The 18,469-nt window shown below is 41.4% G+C and overlaps 1 protein-coding gene across 3 annotated transcripts in view; it reads left to right on the top strand.

The window, feature by feature from the left end:
• Nucleotides 1-10,554: 10,554 nt before the first annotated feature.
• The window catches only part of CNKSR3 (CNKSR family member 3), a 57,824-nt gene continuing 49,909 nt past the window's right edge, over nt 10,555-18,469 (top strand). For 2 of the 3 annotated variants that reach the window (XM_084515865.1, XM_084515866.1), the window contains exon 1: nt 10,555-10,710. In XM_084515865.1, coding sequence (XP_084371991.1) covers nt 10,659-10,710 — 52 coding nt within the window. In that variant the 5' untranslated portion in view covers nt 10,555-10,658. The remainder of the gene's footprint in view (nt 10,711-18,469) is intronic. The other variant, XM_084515867.1, reaches the window with a different exon arrangement.

Below are 18,469 nucleotides of genomic sequence, written 5' to 3'. Positions count from 1 at the left end.
ATTTGAGTAAAATCTCCTTAGATCTCACTTGAAATACCCAGAAAATGTCCCATATTAACCTGTAACTTAAAGAGAGGTTTCAAGATTACTGGAAGGACTTAAGTGTTCAGATCTTGCTAATGTTTGTCAGGAACGTCACAGGTACATTGATGGATGAGCATGTCATCCCACCCACTTCTGAGCTGTGTATATTTGCCCTCTGCTGATCTGTTCCTGTGACCATTGAAAGGGGGAGCCACTAGGCTCCAAACTTTCTCTCAGACTTATTATAAATATGAAACCAAGCAGGACTTAGTATAAAAACAAGCATCTTCCAGTGGCCAGGACCAGGGTCACCTCTGCTTTTTCAAAACAAGTAATTTTGAGAAAATACCAGTGCAGGTCTTTACAAATAATTTGCTATACATAGAAGGGCAGAATTGCTTTGGCATGGGTACGGATCCTGATCCAAAGGCCATTGTTTCTGAGTTGCTCAGCATATTGTACCTTTTATGTCTTCCTGTGCTGGAGATTTTTTGTCTCTGTCCTCCCATGACCATGAAAATCCACTTTAAAACTGAAGAACAAATGCTGAAGCATATAATGTCATAAACTAAACAAAAAACCACAATAAAAAAAAGTAGGCCCCAAACTAATAAGTTGCAAATACAGCTCTGCATGTGTGGGAGGGACAGAAAACTGAGGGCTGGATTACAATCTTGAACCCTAGCCGGATACTTGTGGTGCCTTTTCTCTTTCAAGGAGCATGTGAGAGGTGCCAGCCTTCCAACAAAACATTAAATATTTAAAAAAAACAACTCCACTCATCTGGTGGCTGCAGTTGAAAGAGCAAGCATCAGTCCATTGTTTGGCTTCTGCCGTCATCTTCTACACACAGAAAGCCAAAGACTCCAAATAATTTTGTGGCCTGGGGCATCAACAATAAACAATGTATATTTGATGTGTTGGCCTAATTTCTGTCTGGCTAATCTGCCATTTTGAAGCTATTTGCATCCATTTTATTTTATTTTATTTTATTTTATTTTATTTTATTTTATTTTATTATTTTATTTTATTTTATTTTATTTTATTTTATTTTATTTTATTTTATTTTATTTTATTTTATTTTATTTTATTTTATTTTATTTTTTGACTCTAGTTCTTTATATGCCCCGTGATTTTCTCTGTACCTTTCTGAAGTCCTACAGTTTCCTATTTTGGATGCTATTCTGAGGAAGAGGTAAACAACATACTATTTTACACTAAAAGACCACTGTAGAAATGATTTTTGCAGAAATTTGCAATTCCAACCTGGTGAACTCCTTGATTGTCATGACACTTTTTAAATACATTATCAATTTTTGGGGCAAAAGTTCTGAAAGAGGGGGAAAGGAAATATAACTATCCTTGCAGTGGAGACAAAGAATACTTACTGATTGTGGTTTCCAAAGTTTTTTTGGCAGATTTCTGCTATGAAAATTATTGTCCTGAAGGGAGGCTGTAAACCTATTTTTGAAGATCAGTTTGTTTTAAGAAGGACTATTGTACTTCAGATAATTGCTTTACCCTTTACATATGATTTATAAGCTCTTCCAACACTTGTGGTACCAACATTTGTTTGTGACTTTTATTGCTCTCAGAGCAGTCACTGATTCAAATGACAGAGCTGTTCTTTGGTCTATGCAAAGCTATATTTTCAGGCAACTAAATAGCTCCTTTTTCCTCTCCATTCCTCTGAGCTCCTCTCCCTAGCATTTCCCTTTGCATCCAAGGCTCAACATGACCAAAGAGACAACTTTTCTTAGAAGCAAGAGTAATATACAGTCTAAGGAAGCATTTTGTAAAATGTAGTAATTATTAGAGGAAAAATTGCTTGTGATGAACGTACAGGGAATATATCAATGCTGATCCGTGATGAAGGAACGGGAGATATGAAGTTCTCAGCAATGAAGATAAAAAAGCAGTAGTGTACAAAGCAAACTGTTGAGCGTGATTTATCATTTCATTTTCAAGCTGTTATTTACCATAGTGGTACTTCACTGGTACCAACAGTGTTGCTGCGAAGGCAAGTGCGACAGAGTCGAGGCTGTCTCCTCCAGATTATGTCCACGTGTAGATGTGAGGACAGCCGGCCACATATGAGTCATAAAACCTAAAAGGCTTAGAAGGAGTAAGCCTAAAAGGCTTAGAAGGCTGAGCCATTCCACAAGGGCTAGACTGGGGAAGTGAGCAAATTTTGCACGTGAATCCTGAAAAGGCCTTGGCCAGGAGACATTCACTGCTCTGCAGAGCTTGACCAAGCCTGACCTGAGGCTCTGGGGCAGCTGTGGCTGCAATGGTTTGCCACCTTATTGCCCTCCTTCCTACCCCTGCCTTGCCCTTCCAGCAGCCCCCCTGCCACTGATGACTGCCTGCCAGGGCAATTACATGGAATCATTTCCAGAAGCTCCTCAGCTGCTCACATGCACAATCAATCGGTGGTGAGGCTGTTAGAAGGAGGTTCATTTGGGCTGTACACCCAAAGTTACTGTTAAATACCCTAATCTGAAAACATTTAAGCATGTTCTTCTCCTTGACTGTAACAGCATTACTCCCATGGCTAAATTTAAAGCACTTCAGCATCAGTCTTTGTAATTTTCTTAGCGTTGCATGAGCTGCTTGTGACAGAGCATGGCTTTGAACCTCTTTCTTTTGAAACTGAGTTAGGCTGTCTCAACCACAAGACCACAGGTATTTTATGAGACTTCTCATTAATGTTTGCAACATGTTTTAAGGCCTGAAGATTTGACAATGCTATAGAAGATACTGCAGCACTAGCTTGTTTTCCAGCTTTCTAGAGAAACTCATGCTGAAATTATGGAGTTTTTGATTCCAATGAGGTTGATTTTCTCTACAGTTGTGATACTGCTGCTGATCTACTTGAAACATTTAAATACATGACAATTAGTGGAAAATAAAATCAAAGCACCTGTCCAGATATCATGTATTATTTTTAAAGCTGAGCAAATATTAAAAAAGAAAAAAAAAAAAAAAAAAGAAAAAAAAAGTGTATTTCCTGTTATTCTTTTCCACCCTTCCATAAAAACCTTCTGTTTGTATGTAAAGGTCTAGTGAATGTGGTTAATGCTCCTTTCTTGTATTTCAGAGTCTGCAGATAATTTTAGGCTATGAAGAAAAATGGTTGAATTGCATCTTACATGTGCATCTTACATCCTTTAAAAGATGCAGTGAGAACATTCTGTCTCCTTTTGAGGCCATACAGCTTTTCAGAAAGTTCTGCATAGGCAAAGGAACCCAGATTCAGCCAGGCTGGTCTCAAGTCTTTGTCTGGTGTTTCCTGATGCCTGAAGACCTAAGTCAGGGGGTGAATAGGAGTTAAAGTGATTTAGGTAGGACATGGGCTTCTTGAATCTGGGTCTGGGTACGTCTGTGTGCCTTTGACAAATGATGGCTGGAAACAGCCATAACAGATGGAGCAGATGCTGTTTCTGCTTTTTTTTTCAAAGTGCTTTCCCCACTACACCTTTTCTTTGCTTGTGTTAAACTCCCAACAGTTGCTTTCCATTTGGGAACATAATTCTTCCGTATCTGATCACACTGACCGGTGGGGTCTATTCCAGCCAAATCTTTCTCCTTATGTACCATTTGTGTGGGGAAATAAGGGCCAGGTAAAATCTTCTATTAATGTACACAAAAATCTTGCCATTTACTTTAAGTTTCTATTTAAGCATTGACACTAGTGAGTTTTGTAATTTTACACAAATCATGTTTGTGCTCAGCTTACATGAGAGTCAGCTTCACAGCCAGGTAAAGGGACCCAAGGGAGTTCAATGTAAATTTATAATCCTGTTTCTATTAACTTCTATTATATATAAACATGATATATATTTATAATACATTTATATCTTGCAAAATAGTTTTGTGATCTTCTTCTAAAACATATGCTACCTCAGCACAAGGTGCAGTGGAGGAAATGATTTCTGTGCAGTGATTTGAGACTCATTCAAAAAAACCACCTTGTGGACTGAAAATGTAAACATATAGTAGTAACTCAAGGCCTATTCCCACATGCTTGAATTAAAATAAATTACTCAACAAAGTTTAGAGGATTTTTCTTCGACTAAAAACTTCAGAAGATCTTTTTACTTACTGCTTAACTCAGTTTAGCACAGCATCATCAGCACACATGTAACCCTGCATCTTTATATGTAGACATAAATATACCTATAGCAGCAGCCAGTGGCATGCAACTTTCATATAGCTAGAAACCTGTGAAGGTTGTTTTAAACCTGAATGGAAAAAGGGAGGGACAATCCAAGCATAGGATTCAATGCAGCTCCTATCCTAAGGAAATAAGTAGTACAGGAACCTTATACTGGAAATAATAATAATAATAATAATAATAATAATAATAATAATAATAATAATAATAATAATAATAATAATAAATATATTTCTAATAATATATTTATTATTATTATTATATATTCTATAAGCAATACGATAGAGTCATTGATGAATGTGAATCTCGCTAACTTTACTTTGGTTACTGATAAACTGACCAGAAGCATAGCCCTCTTTATACCATACATATTGTGCTATGGCCAACTATAAATAGACATAAAATTAAATGAATTTAGCAAAATCATTAGAACCACTCTGGCATCCATCTCTTAATATCTTTTTTTCTTACTCCTTTGTACTCAGAAACATTTCATGGCTTAGAAATTTTTCCATTAACTGGAGTTAGCAATTTATTTTTATTTCAATAGTTATTTCAGATAGTTAGAATGGAAATAATATACTGGATAAAGAAAAAATATGGTATTTCTCAACAATTCATATTATTAACCTTTAAGTGGTGAGGAGATGGAACTATAAAGATGAGATGAAATGATTTGGTCCAGGTCACCAAGAGACATGGCGACAGCACTGAGATCAGAATTCATATCTTTTTGACATTTCCTTTTCCTTGTAATCCAGTATTTAATTTAAGGCAAAACTTTTTGTATAGTCAGTCTGATCTGAAATGTCTATTTTTGTTTTATTGAATAGAAAACTTAATAGCTTCATTCAAATCAGAATTCATGAAAGTATTACATGAAATGACAGTACAGCTTGGTCACTCAGTTCTCTCCAAGGCACAGGGAAGGCATGGCCAGGACATTGTTTTTCTGAAGCAATAAAGCCAGGAAGTTCCTTAGGCTGTCCTATTTACTCCATCCAGCCAAAAGAGACTCTCTTATGTATTAAAGTGAGGACTACGCAGACTTATTTGTCTTACCAGGGTACACCAAAATCTTCCATACGGTCATGTATAGAAAAGAGATCCATCACTAACAGTTCTGTTATCAAGGTGAGAAGGAGGATGTTGATTCTTGTGCAAGAAGTTGCTCCATTAGTGTGACTTTTTAAAATTATATGCTTAATGGAACCAAACCCAGTTCTGTACCTGACTGACATTGAGTCATTTAATTTACAGCTGTTGCAACTTCCCAATGAACTTTAAATACTCACTGACCTTACCGGGAAGCTCTAAATTCTAGTTAGGTAGGATCAGATTCTCTTGCTGTCATGAAAAAAAGCCCTACGGACTTCTGTGGACCATGTGTGTGAATAAGGTAATGCTTGGAAAGTCATATGTAAACACTAATTTTTTAGTACTGGCAGTAGCCGTGAGGTACTCTGAATCATTATGAGTGAGGTCAGGGAATGACCATTCCCCTAATGATCATCTGAGGATTGTTGATAAATGCAAAAAGTGGATTTTTTTAACCATACACAGGTTTTTATTCCTAATATTTTAAATTTGTCCATTTTCGCAGCCTTAAGACATTGCAATATGCTGACCACACTGAAAATTCAATTAGGAAGAAAAATTACTTTTTGTGGCCTTGAACAGAAAATCAACTTTTTAAACTTGGTATGTGACCTTTGGCTTACCACATGTTTATTCATCCCTCTAGAGATAAGTGACAGTGGTTACCTCTGAGGCCAAGGGGCCTTCTGCCCAAGTCTGACTGTAGGCCATGATGGAGCTGCTGGGGAACACCAGCAGCTGTGTGCCCTGAGGCAGCAGGACCTGAGGCAGCAGGAACTGCCTGTTGAAAGACTGGCTAGGAATGACAAAAGGGGCTGAAAAATGCAGAAAGAGAAAATTCTGTCCCTGCAATTCTTCTTGACAACTTTGCTGCTACCTGGTACATGGACACTGGAGCCAGAAATTCCTCCAAAAATATGCTGCAGCCACATGAAGTAAAGAGATAATCTGTTCCAAACTCATCAAACTCAAAAGTGTTCAATGTGTTTTGCTGTCTTATCCTTATACAACTATTTTGTTTGTTTGTTTCTGTGTGTGCGTCTGTGTGTGTGCTAAATCAACTATTGTCTGTCATGAAGACAGCTTAAAATTTGAATACAATCCATATTGTACATTTTGGCTACTTTGTGAGAAATGTGATCATCTATCTGCCATGGATGACTTAAATCCAAGCTGGTGACCTGGTAGCAGGCAGGTTTGGTATTGAAATCTGTGTCTAAGAGGCAGATCAATCAGACTGTGTTTAGATAAAACAATAAATCTGATGTTAATCTGATGCAAACTTTCCAATGATTCACATATATATATATATAATTTATCTGTTTATTTTTATCTTGGAAAGGGAAATTTTTCCCAGTAGACTTTATGTTGTAAAAGAATCACATGCGCTGCTTCTGCTGGCCAGCTGCTAGGATAAAATCCTGAAGGTGACATAAACACTGTAGCATCCTCTGCTAACTTGACAGGGGTGCAGTTGTGGGATTAAGACTGCTCTGTAAATCTTTGTTGATGGGTGATGTGACAGTGCACATTGCCATGACCTGCCATGACTGTAGAGCCATGATCTGGTCTACACTGAGCTGTGTGCTGCCAGACCATCCAGGTGAAATAAGCTGTTGATCCTTTGAAAATCTGGTCGGGGGATGGGGGGGGGAGAAAGAAGAAAGGAAAAGAAAAAAGAAAATGAAGAAAGCAGGGAATCAACAAACAGTTGGTCTGAATGTTCTTTTAAATCAAATCACTGTTATCACTGGAAAATTACAACTAATGAAAAAATGTGCACATCTGGAGAGCTGGTATTGGGCCTTGCCACAGCAACATAAAATTCACATGTGGCTGCAAGAATGGAAAGGGAACCAACATGTTTCCTGATACTCCATACTGGCACAAAACTTGTAAACTAATCCATAGAGCATCTGAAGATGTGCATGTAATTTTTTGATTCATAGACATCAGAGAGAGAGAAAAAAATATTTTTTTATTATTATTTCTTCAGGCAATGAGTATTTTCTTGAACAAAACTATCTTAATCTACAAACAGAACTAATTGCATCATGTCAACTGACTACTAGTTAATCTCATCTCAAATAAAGAAGGCATTGAGATGATGTGATTACGAGAAAAATCAACTCAAAAGAACAGTTACAATCTTGGCTTTAAAAGAGCAACTTTTAAAAGGTAAGCAACTTGGCTAGGAATCCATCTAAGAAATTGAATATGTGCTTCTTTCCCCTCTCAGCCTCACTTCGTTTGACCAGAGGACTGTAAAGCAGTTGGTGTTAAGGGATATAATAATGTAATCAAAGAACACAGAGACACTACAATATTGTCCTGCTGACAAAAACAAACAAACAACAAAACACAGCAACAACAACAACAAAAAAAAAAAAAGTAGATTTTTCATCTTGAAAATTATAGAAAATTATAACAATGAATAATGGATTTATCAGATTGGCAATCTGCTAGCAAGTGACCAGATTTGCTTGTCTGATTCACAAAATCTGGTGCTCATCCTATCCAAATAAGACATGGGGACTGGCCCAAGACATGTGACAGAGAAAGATAACAGCAGATGACTGCTCCAAACACCAACAGTGAGAGACATTTGCTTTCCTTCCTGCAACCTTGGGAAGCATCTGTGTAGTTAGGACTGAAGCACTGTGACACTAACTGTTGTGAAACCATTAAAAGGGCACATTGCAAGGCCCATCTGTTCATTGGGGCCTCTGCAAGGGTTGGGAGCTGCTGCTTTGTTGTTTCTGAAGTGTGAATGACACATTTCAATGGGGAATCAAGAAATTTTGGGTTGCTCCACCAATATTAAGGTTGTGGTGAATTGCATGTTAATCTTTCATATATGCAGAGAGGTGAACTGAGAAGCAAAATATTTCACACACCAAAAAGCAAATAAACAATTTAGCTCTTTACAGTCACGAATTAGAAATATACCTTCAGCCACCATGTGGCAAACAGGATAAACAAACTAGTTTTTAGGTACATATGCAAAAAGGCCTTTCTGTTTTTCACCACTGCTTCCCAAACCTAGAACCTGTGAGGTGCCACTTCTTGATTCCACGGCCAGCCTCTGCAGCAGGGCAGGCTCCCTCTGCTGCGGCAGGAAAGCCAGTACCACCAGGCACTGCACAACCACACACAGAACTGCCGGTCCCTACACTTTCAGTATATGTCTAGCGACAGCAGATGGGTGGAGATGTGCACCTCTGAAAACTGGGGTTCTGGGCAGTCTGAAATCCTAGCTGCTTACCCACTCTCAAATACTGACAAGTGAAAATTTCAGTGTTGCTGTCACAGCAGAGTTCACTCTGCTCTTCTTTGCCAAGCAAGAGGAACAGTAAGACCTTTCTACATGTTGCAAAAGGGCTTCGTGCTGGAATTTGTTGCTGAGCCAGATCTGCTAAGTGAAGCATGTAATAAAAATACGTGTTTTCTCCACGTCTCCCTGCTGCATTACTGATGGAAATGGTCTTAGGGTGCGTTTGGGAGAAGTGAGCAGAGCAGTGGAGGTCCGTATGCTGAGAATGAAGCTATCGAGGTCAGCAGTTAAACCTCTAAGTAGAGGCTGACACTCCCAGGGTTGACACAGCCCTCAGGAGGTGGCCAGGGCAAAAGCAAAATATTTCAGCTGAGGAAAGTGAGACTGAGGTACACTGGATGGCTCACTGTAGCTCCCAAGTGAGAACAGAAAAACAGAAATAACATTATGGTGAAATGGCCACCACACCCAAGGACTCTTCTAAGTGCAGGATTCAGAAATAAACCAAATACCAATATCGGGAGAAGAGTGGTTGATGGCAGCCTGCAGAGGCTGCTAAAATTGCCACAGGGCTGTGACTCACATGGAGCTGCCACTGAAGTGCCCGGCCACCATGCCACCCTTGGGCAGGTCCTGGTTGTGGGGCAGGAGAGCGGGAGGCCCCCTAATCTCCACCCTTCTGCCTGCCTGGCTGCGTTCAACCCACCCCCTCGGAAACCACAGCGAGAAGAAATGTCCCACGTGTCTGTCCATCCTTCCCTCCCACACACCACAAAGCCACCTCAACAGCAATCCCCCTCTTGCACATAGAAATCCTGAGCCTATAAAATACATTAGTTTTAAAAAACCATGTTTTTGAGAGTTCAAAAACATTTTTTTTTCACATGTGCACAGCATATATTGAAATTTAATTTGCTTTTTTGTACACACTATGGTAATACACCAACCCCTACAATGTTTTACATAAAACTATAAACACTACAAAGCAACTGTGAATGTGGAAGGCACAAATAACAGTAGTTTCAAAAGAAACAAACTGCTGTAATTCTGGAAATCATCCCTTTGTTAAAGTCCAGACAGTCTATTGACTATCGGCTTTATTGGAGTCATTCATGTAGCAGCCACATTTGTCATCGTACTGAACTTTGGAGGTCTGCACAAGAAACGCCAGTGTAAAAGACAACATTTAATTGCTTTGCAGAAGAAAGGAGGATCTGTATCTGTTTTTGACCCCACTTCACTTTCTTTCAGCGTGCTGTGCAGAAACACCGTGTAGAGATTTCAGTCATGTTTATGTAAAAGTGTTAATTATCAAAGTACAATGCCACACATCACGACACATATGTTACGGGGGCTGTGTTCAGCATGTTTTGAAACACACTGTCCGGTATGTGTATATCAAAGTTTTCTAATCCAAAATGTGCAGAGTAAACTGAAGCAACCACGACACAGCTGTTGAGAGGAAGGCTACAGCCAAGGAGGGGAGCAGTTAGGTGATCGCAGGCTTCTCGATACTGGCACAGAAAACCACACAGTTTTCCTTCTGAAGCCGGGATCTTAGAAACTTCACTTTCTGTGTGTTGGTTTTATTTATTTAAGTCAAACGTCCGATCCCTCCCGGAGCAGCCTCCCTGCCCCGCCGCGGCCATTTCCTCCCCGGGCCGAGCCGTGCCGGGCCGTGCCGCCTTGGGGGTTGCCATTTCGAGGACAGCTCAGCCCAAGAGCCCCCACGGGCACTTTCTCCTCGGCACTTTTCCACACACGGCGCCGGGCCGGGGGCAGCGGGCTCCCGCTGGGCCCTCGGGCCGAAGCCCGCCGGCCGTGAGGCCAGCTGCGGGCGGCCGAGGGGAGCCGGGCGGCAGCACCTGGGGGCGGAGCGGCGGCGGGGCGGGTCCGGCCGCGGCCCGCGGGAGGAGCCGGCCCGGGGGGACGGCCCGGCCGGCGCGGGGCGGGCGGGGAGCGGGGCCGCGGGGATGGGAGCCTGAGAGGGGGCGAGTCCGCGGCCGGAGGAGCGCGGCGGGCGGGCTGCGGGAGCGGTGGTGCCGGTGTCCCGCAGGGGCAGGTCCCGGCGGGGCCGAGCCCGCCATGGAGCCGGTGACCAGGTGGAGCCCGAAGCAAGTGGTGGACTGGACCAAGGGTAAGGGCGCCTGTGCTGCCCAGCACGGCTCGGCTCGGCTCGGCTCGGCTCGGCACGGCCCGCGGGAACTTTCTGCTGCCGGGCTCGGCTGCCCCGTGGACGAGCGGGGCCAGCCCCAGCCCCAGCCGCAGCGGCAGCCCCGTCCCGGGAGCGGGCGACTCTTCCAGGCCGGTTCCCTCTCGGGGCCCGTGAGCCCCGGGCGCTTTTTCCTCCCTCTCCGGGGCGCGGGGAGGAGGTGAGCCCCGTCGGCGGGGCGGGCAGCGGGGCACCGGCGGAGCTCCCCCAGCGCTCGCTCCCGTCCCCCTGCGGCCGTGCCCGGCGGGGGCAGCCCCCCCCTCCTGCCGGCCGGCCGCGCGGGTTGGCTTGCAGTTCTTCGGGCGAAACTCGCCCGCTGGCCGAAAACACCTTGGTTTGTAAGTTAAGCAAAGTTGAGTTAAGGAGGAGAGCTGGAGTTAAGCAAGGCGTTTGCAGAGCCCGTCCGCTGGTGCGGCGCTGGGAAGCTGTTCCCCGGGGGAATGGAGGTGGGGGCTGCGAGCTGTGCCCGCAGGTACCCCACGTCCCTCTGGGGGGACACCTGCAGTGCTCGGTGGCTTTTTTTTTTTTTTTTTTTTTTTTTTTTTTTGGGAAGGCAGTTTTGGCTTCCACTCTGTCAAACCTGGTCGGACAGTGCCAGTGAATGGCACTTTCTGAATGGCAATTAGAGGTCTGCGCTCGCAGTTCCTGCTCTGCAGTGCGAAAATCAAAAGGGAAATAGCTCTGAATTAGGTGAGAGGCTTGTGACTTGTGGGACGGACTGCTGTTGTCTCGCAGGACTGTGCTTTAGGGCCATCACCCTTTGTTGTATAAAGCGTTTTCCCAGGCTTTCCTTGATTTGAAGTTGATGCGAAATTACGAATGCTTTGAGAGTTGAAAGCTCCCCTGGATTAGCAGCGGCACTCACTTATAGCAGCCATTACTCCGATGTCTCAGGACCATAATGCTGATTAGACTGCATGCCTGTGGTCAGCACTTGGCAGGAGTTCGCTTCGAGACTGAGTCAAATTTGGAAAGCAGGCTAATGTTTTCGTACAGAGAGCAAGATGGATACTCCCAGCCCTCCTGAGTGTGAACATGTGTCCGGGCGTGCCGGTGCCAATGATGGACTGTCCGCGCAGCCTCTGGAAGGAGAGGAGCCCGCACGGACGTGCTCCGAAGTTATGCGTTAACATCTAAATAACTTCCCCAGAAAGACCTCTCTTTCTCCTCTTGGTATTGGTTTAAACAGGAGTGCATTGTTACAATGAAATAAGCCTTCTGCTTTGGCATGTGGAATATTTATATAATGCTGTTCCCTCATTGTGTTTTTTCTCTTGGGCACTGAAAGTTTGTTACCTTGCCAGATTAAAGAGTAAACCTGCTAATCATTCTAAAAGGCTTTATTATACTTAAGCATGCTTGGCTTGCTTTCTTGCATAATTTATTTTACTTGCAGGTTTCTTGAACAGGTAACTCTTTAGTTGGACCCTCAATTAGTGTTATGCAGAATAATTTGAGGCCTGGCTGTAGTTGGAAGGTGGATCTTCTGACTAATGCTAACGCGTGTCCTTTGAAATGCAAAGGAATAAATTAAAGACTGCCAGTGACTTTTGTTTCTGCTGTTGTTTTTCAGTTTCCAGGTAAGCATTTGACCTCTAAGCATTTGAGTGCACGGCGTCTTTTTACGTCACTCCCTGCATGACAAGATTGTAATAAAGAAATGTGGAAAACTTTATTTTTTGGCTAGACTTTCATCTCTGCGCATTAAAATTGACACTTTAATAGCAGCCTTATTAATGCTATGTTTCATGGTTTATTTTTAAGCCAAAATGCTTGACTATTATGTAGTTCACAACCACTGCATTTTATGTTTGAGCAGAGACCAATAGTCTGTATTTTAACTTATGATTATTATCTTCAATTCTCGAGGCTAGTTTTATAAATACACTGATTAATAGAATGTTTGGAGAGGAGCTTAGGCCTTTTGTTTGACTATCACTGTCCATCTAGGAATGTAATACCATGAGCTTCACTCAACTGGTCAAGCTCTGGGAGAAAATGTTTGGCTGGTGGTGTCCTCTGCCTGTAGTTAGTGCTGTGGTGCCATGGAGATGTGTTCTAGGAGAATGACATAAATAACTATGGTGGGAGATGCCAACTTGCAGTGGGGAGATTGGTTTTGCAGATAATGATGCATGCATGTCATACAGCGATAAAAGCATCTTGGAAAAAAATTAAGGGAGTAGCGGAAATAAATGGTCTGATTTAGTCCATTTTTAATGTTCAATGGAAAACAGAAGTTTTCTCCAGGAACTGTTTTTCTATTTTGAATTGTTTACAATCAAGCATCTATTAATTGATACTTTTAGACTGAAAACAAAACAAACAAAAACAGCAACTACAAAAAAAAAAAAAAAAAAAGGACAACAAAACCCCACCTTTTCCCAACTAAAAGAAGCATAAAAACTTTCCCCTATTCCAGGAAGCAATTACCAAAAAGCCAAATCCAAAAGTAAGCTGTATAACTGCTTCTGGACAGTTAGCTTATTTGCTTTTTGTGAACCTGTCTTCCTTTAAAAAACAAACAGACAAAACTAACTTTTTTTTTTTTTTTTTAACAGGACAGCTCTTATCCTGAATAGTTTCTTTCTATGATTTTTGAGCTATTCATTTCTATGCAGATTCTGTAAATAGGCTTTATCTGTAATTTAAAATAGAACCTATTTGGAATTAATTACACAAAAGTGAATATTTTTAGATTTTTGTAGCCAGATTTTAAATGAAAAGAGCTTTGTTTGTCTCTGGCAACAATAGGTGATACAAGAAGCTGTCGCTTGTGTTCTCTTGTTAATTCAGACTAGAATGCTGCTGTTTTTTTGTGAAGAAGGGTGTATTTCTGGCAAAGCGACCGTACTGACAGTAGTAGAATTGTGAAGAGTGGGTCTAGTGAAATCGAAGCTGCTGCTGAAGAGTTGTACTTTTGCTCACTAGCAACTTTGTAGGTGAAGCATTCACCTACATATGCTTTTTATGCTTTTTAGCAAGGATATGAAGAGCTGCTGCATCGATATTCGGAAACTGGTAACTGTATGGGCACCTCTTCAATTTCTGTCCAGAAGAGGTGCTGGTGTAGTCACGGGCTTCTCTTACCGTGTGACAGGGACTTGAGAAGTACTTGGGGGTTATATTCAGCAGTGGAAAGGTACTCTTTTTTTTTTTTTTTTTTGTGTGTGTGTCTAGGTTGCTGTGTTGAATTGACTTGCTTGCAGGTGGTTGTGTGGAGCTTGTTTAATGATTTGGCCTTCACTATTTTCTTGGAACTGACTGAACCGAGATGTTGATATTTTTGAGTTGATCCTTCTGGGAGAGATATTGCTCCTGCCTGGCATTGCAGCTGACCTGCAGCCTTGCTCCTGTGCGGGCCAAGATGCTCGTAGGCTCAGAGTCCTCACTTCTTTCTCACACTGCTCTTGTACTACTCCTTCCCCCAGAGCTTTTAAAAAAGGGAGTCCTGGAGTAATTCAGGTTATGTTGGGACATGCTAACAGCCACAGAGATTGCAGCACATCTGCTGTACTGCTGCTGGTATCGTTTGACTGTGGACTTGTAGTTTTCTGGGCTTGGCTATCCCAGGTGCAGAAATCATCAAGAACTCATTGACATAGGGCCATTTGTGTGGAAAAATCTCCAGCACAGAAGTGGCATACCTCTCTGGCAGAGTGACAATTTGAAGAAAACATAGTAATGTGGTCCTGCGGAGAAACTTCCTGTAGTCCCAGAAGCCCCTGGCTACTGAAAACCTTGCAGCTAGGGTCATTCCTCAAAAGATGTGAGACCAAAAAGTTGTGTAAGGGGAGGTTCTCCTCTGTGAAAAATGTCACCGTCTTACTAGACAACATCGTTGTATCTCCTCTTTGTTTTCAGTAGCCTGATTTCCCTCTTCCCTGCTGCCCCCAGGCCTAGCATACTTATGTGACTTGTGACTTCAAGCCAAATTTTACACGGTAAAGACAGTTTGACATGCTTGTGGTTATATGCCGTCGTTGTTGTGAGTCTCCATTACAATCTGGCCTTTGTTCCTGTAGCTGTGGGCTCAGCTAGCTCTGGATCGAGCTGGCACTTTGGTCTTTTTATTGCGCTGTAGGTTCAGTTATTCCATTACCCAATAGTTCATGGGTGTCGTTTATTCCTGTGGCTGTTATGTCACAAAATACTCTGATTTCCATTCCTGGTCAATCTTGAGGGAAAGTGCGTTTATTTATAGGTATGCCTGGAAGAAGGAAGAGAAATATGCTAATTTATTAATAGTTAGCAATTAATCGTGAGGACCTGGTGTTCTTTTTTTAGTGCTATCTCGCTTACCCAGGGAGATTTCAGCAAGGTCAGCTGTGTTAACTGTGTGTGCTGGGAGCTGCAAACTGGAGCTGGATTTCAGAAGCAATTATGAGTGACACATAGCACTGAAGTTTTTTTTTTTTTTTTTCCAGCTTTTTTTCTTTTTAAGTATTCTGAAGCAAACACTATTGTGTTCAAGTTATTTGGAAAAAAATCTAATGCTAATAAACTGCTACTTCTCTCTTAAGAGAGTTTTTTGCTTTCAATGAAAAGTAGAAGAAAGACTTGCCCATAACTGCAGAGGAGTTTCTCTGTTTGCTTGATTATTTAAAAATATATTCAAACAGCCTTATTAAACACATCAGGAAATGGTATTGAATGAACACGCTCTCTTTTCAGGTATTTGAACTGCAATTCTGACTGTAGCCGGCCCATAATGTTTTGCCAGCAGAAGGTGAAAATACTAAATAAATCTATTTAGTGTTTGTCTGTGGGATGAAACTTGAAGTGAAAAAGCTGCACAACCAGTTTGTACGAATGCTGGTTTAAAATTATTCATTCACTGTTGCTAAGATAAGTGTGTATGAAAAAATAAAACAGAGGAGTTGGCCTCTGTGTTCGTGTGTTTAGATCACGTTTTCATGTTTTTCTGCTGTGTTGCAGTTTCTTGAGCTGCTTGTGGGTTCTGTGCTGTTTTTATTTTTTTTTTATTTTTTTTATATATTTTTTTTATGATCTTTCAGTGTTCACAGTCAGCTCTGTTTGCTTTGCCATTAAGAGGCTGTTCAAACTATTTTAACCAAACATCACAGGTCTAGAAGTAGAGTGCTGTCATCATAATGTCTGAAAAGCAACGTTTTAAATGCTAAATTCTCCATGGGCTTTGCTGGAAAGTTGATTGTAATCTTTATAAAGAAATTGTTATGCAACTCTGACAAAGAATTTAAGGTACAGGTGGGTGGGTAGTGGGTAAAAAGTATATTTAGGTGGTACCTAAACACTGGTACTAAACTAAACTGGTAAACTAAACACTTGTACTAATCAATTAGAGGTATAGTAGTGGTGGTAGTTATTAGGTGAAGTTTCTTCTAACTGTTTAGTGGTAGCAACTGGCCAATGAATTGGTTGCATTTTTTTCTCAAACGCCTTTCTTTCAGTGATCAGAAGTCTTTTGTTTCCATTGTTTGAGACTTCTGGAGCAAAATCCTCCTTTCTTCTGTCAGACTTTCGTAATTCTAGTTACTATGTGCTTGTTCCTTCTGCCTCTTTCTGCTTTGGACTCTTTGTTTTTAGCATGTAAGTCCTCTTGGCCAAGGATCATGCCTCTGTCTGTACACTGTCTAGCACACTGCACGAGCTAATGGAAGACAAAGTACAGGGCACTAGATAAAATGCATGTTGAAATTTGTCATGATGCTTTATTTTCTTAAGTAAAAGAGCCTGACAAAAAAGTTGTTATCCAACAGATGCTACTAGATGAATTGCAGTTGGAGTGATGCGTGCAGACGGCCTGTCAAGAAGTATTTAGAAACATGTGGGGTTTTCTTTGGGTGGTGTTTGTTCTTTCCTTTTGATTTCTTAAATCTAAGCTTCTGGATTGCCTGATCTAAATCTTGCTCTATCAGTTAAGCTCCTTCCAGGCATGTCAAGCAGCTGATGACTTGCAACGGTTAAGAAGTGTTAAGAGATGTTGAGACTGTTCAGTTCTCTGCTGCATCATCTTAGAACAAGATTTGGCTTTGCAAGGAAGCTTCACACACAAGCTATGTCAGTGCATAAGTCCAAACATCAGTGCCTCTGTGAATTAACTGGTAAAAATTGATTTCCATTGTATCTTTTCTGTACTTGTGATATCATTAGTCTTAATTTGTACCTTACATTTTCCTGACGTCATCACATGCTCCGATCTCACCTCATTACAGGTTTGTTGTTTTGGGAGTGTCCCTGCTTTCAGTCCTCCAGATACTCCAAATATGTAAGTCCTGTTTAAAGGAGAAGGTAGTGGGATTCTGATGTTGTCAGTAACTTACAGAGGGGAAAGGAAGGGTGGATAGGAATTAATGGAGCTGGGACCTCTGTAGCAACCTCTTACATAATTACAAGTAGTTCTTTAGGACTCAGTTTCTTGTGGTCACAGGATTGTTCACAGATTTTAATGTTACTTCACAGGGCTGCAATAAGAGTTAGGAAATTCAAATAAAATACTGTTTGTATCTCTGTCTGAAGTTAGGCAGGGTATATAGTCCTTTTGTCATTAGGGCTCTAATTTCTAGTGTGAGATGACTTCTGAGTCTAAGGTATCATTCATATCCCTGGGCCATGCTTGCTTTGCATAAGAAGATTGCCTGCAGATTTCCATATGCCTGCTTCCATCCTTTCAGAATACAACTAATAATATTTTACAGCTTGGAGGATCTGCAGGAGGTACATAGAATCTGCCTGATTGTGTTTTTTTTTTTTTTTTTTTTTTTTTTTTTAAATCCAGTTTTAAACATTCATTAGCTATTAAAATAGATATTTGTGATATTATGAAAAGTAGCTACTTTTCATCAAATGTTGCATGTGCTGGATAAAACCAAGCATCTGTATTTGATTTGGTGAGATCAAATCACTGACCTTTGCAACTTTGGTCTACAGACGTTCATTCAGTATCTGACCAACTTGTATTTTAATACTGCATTAGTGCTGAGGTCGTGTAGTTTCTTATACGTGTTTCTCCTGCCCTTTTACATAAAGACAATTCTCTTTCACTGCAATACCAAAATCTTTTTTTTTTTTTTTTTGGACTTTCTTATATTAGTAGTTAGGTGTAGGTAAGCCAAGTGTCTGGTGTGGTGTTGCAATCAAAGCTCTGTGGTGTAAATGTGATCTTATCTTGCTTCTTGATCAAAGGAGAGAACTCCATTTAGCACTTAATTGATGCTCATCAAGGGCTAAGGCTTCTGCTAAAGCAAGTGTTGATACACGCTTCTAGGCTAATATGATCCTGATGTCTCTGCCTTGTGTGTGCAAAACGAATGTTGCTTAGGTTGCCATCCTTTTATCATTAATGCTAATAGTATCTTTCCTTATCTCACCGAGTCTTGTATTACTGGAATGCAGTTTGCCAGGTGAATGCATTATGAAAAGCTCTGTAATATGCCTATTTTGTCATTAAATAGGCGATATCTTGTCTGATACAGATGCTTTCCCAGCCTGAACAGAAGGGCAGGGCTCAAGGTATTGCTTCCTTTGTCTATGTTGTGAGGCAAGCTGGTTAAGGGCTTCAGCTGGGCTTTCTCACTTGTGTAGCTTGTGAAAGGCCCCCCCCCCGCATAACCAAAAGGAACTATTGCTTTCTGTTGCGATGCTGCTCCTGTCGTCAGTTCCAGAGGTGATGCTCTGTCCTGAGCAGCAGTGTGTTTTCTCC

This window comes from Aythya ferina, assembly GCF_964211825.1.
Source record: "Aythya ferina genome assembly, chromosome: 3".
Lineage (NCBI taxonomy): Eukaryota > Metazoa > Chordata > Aves > Anseriformes > Anatidae > Aythya > Aythya ferina.
Note: the sequence above shows the minus strand (reverse complement) of the source record. Positions and strands in the feature narration are given on the sequence as shown.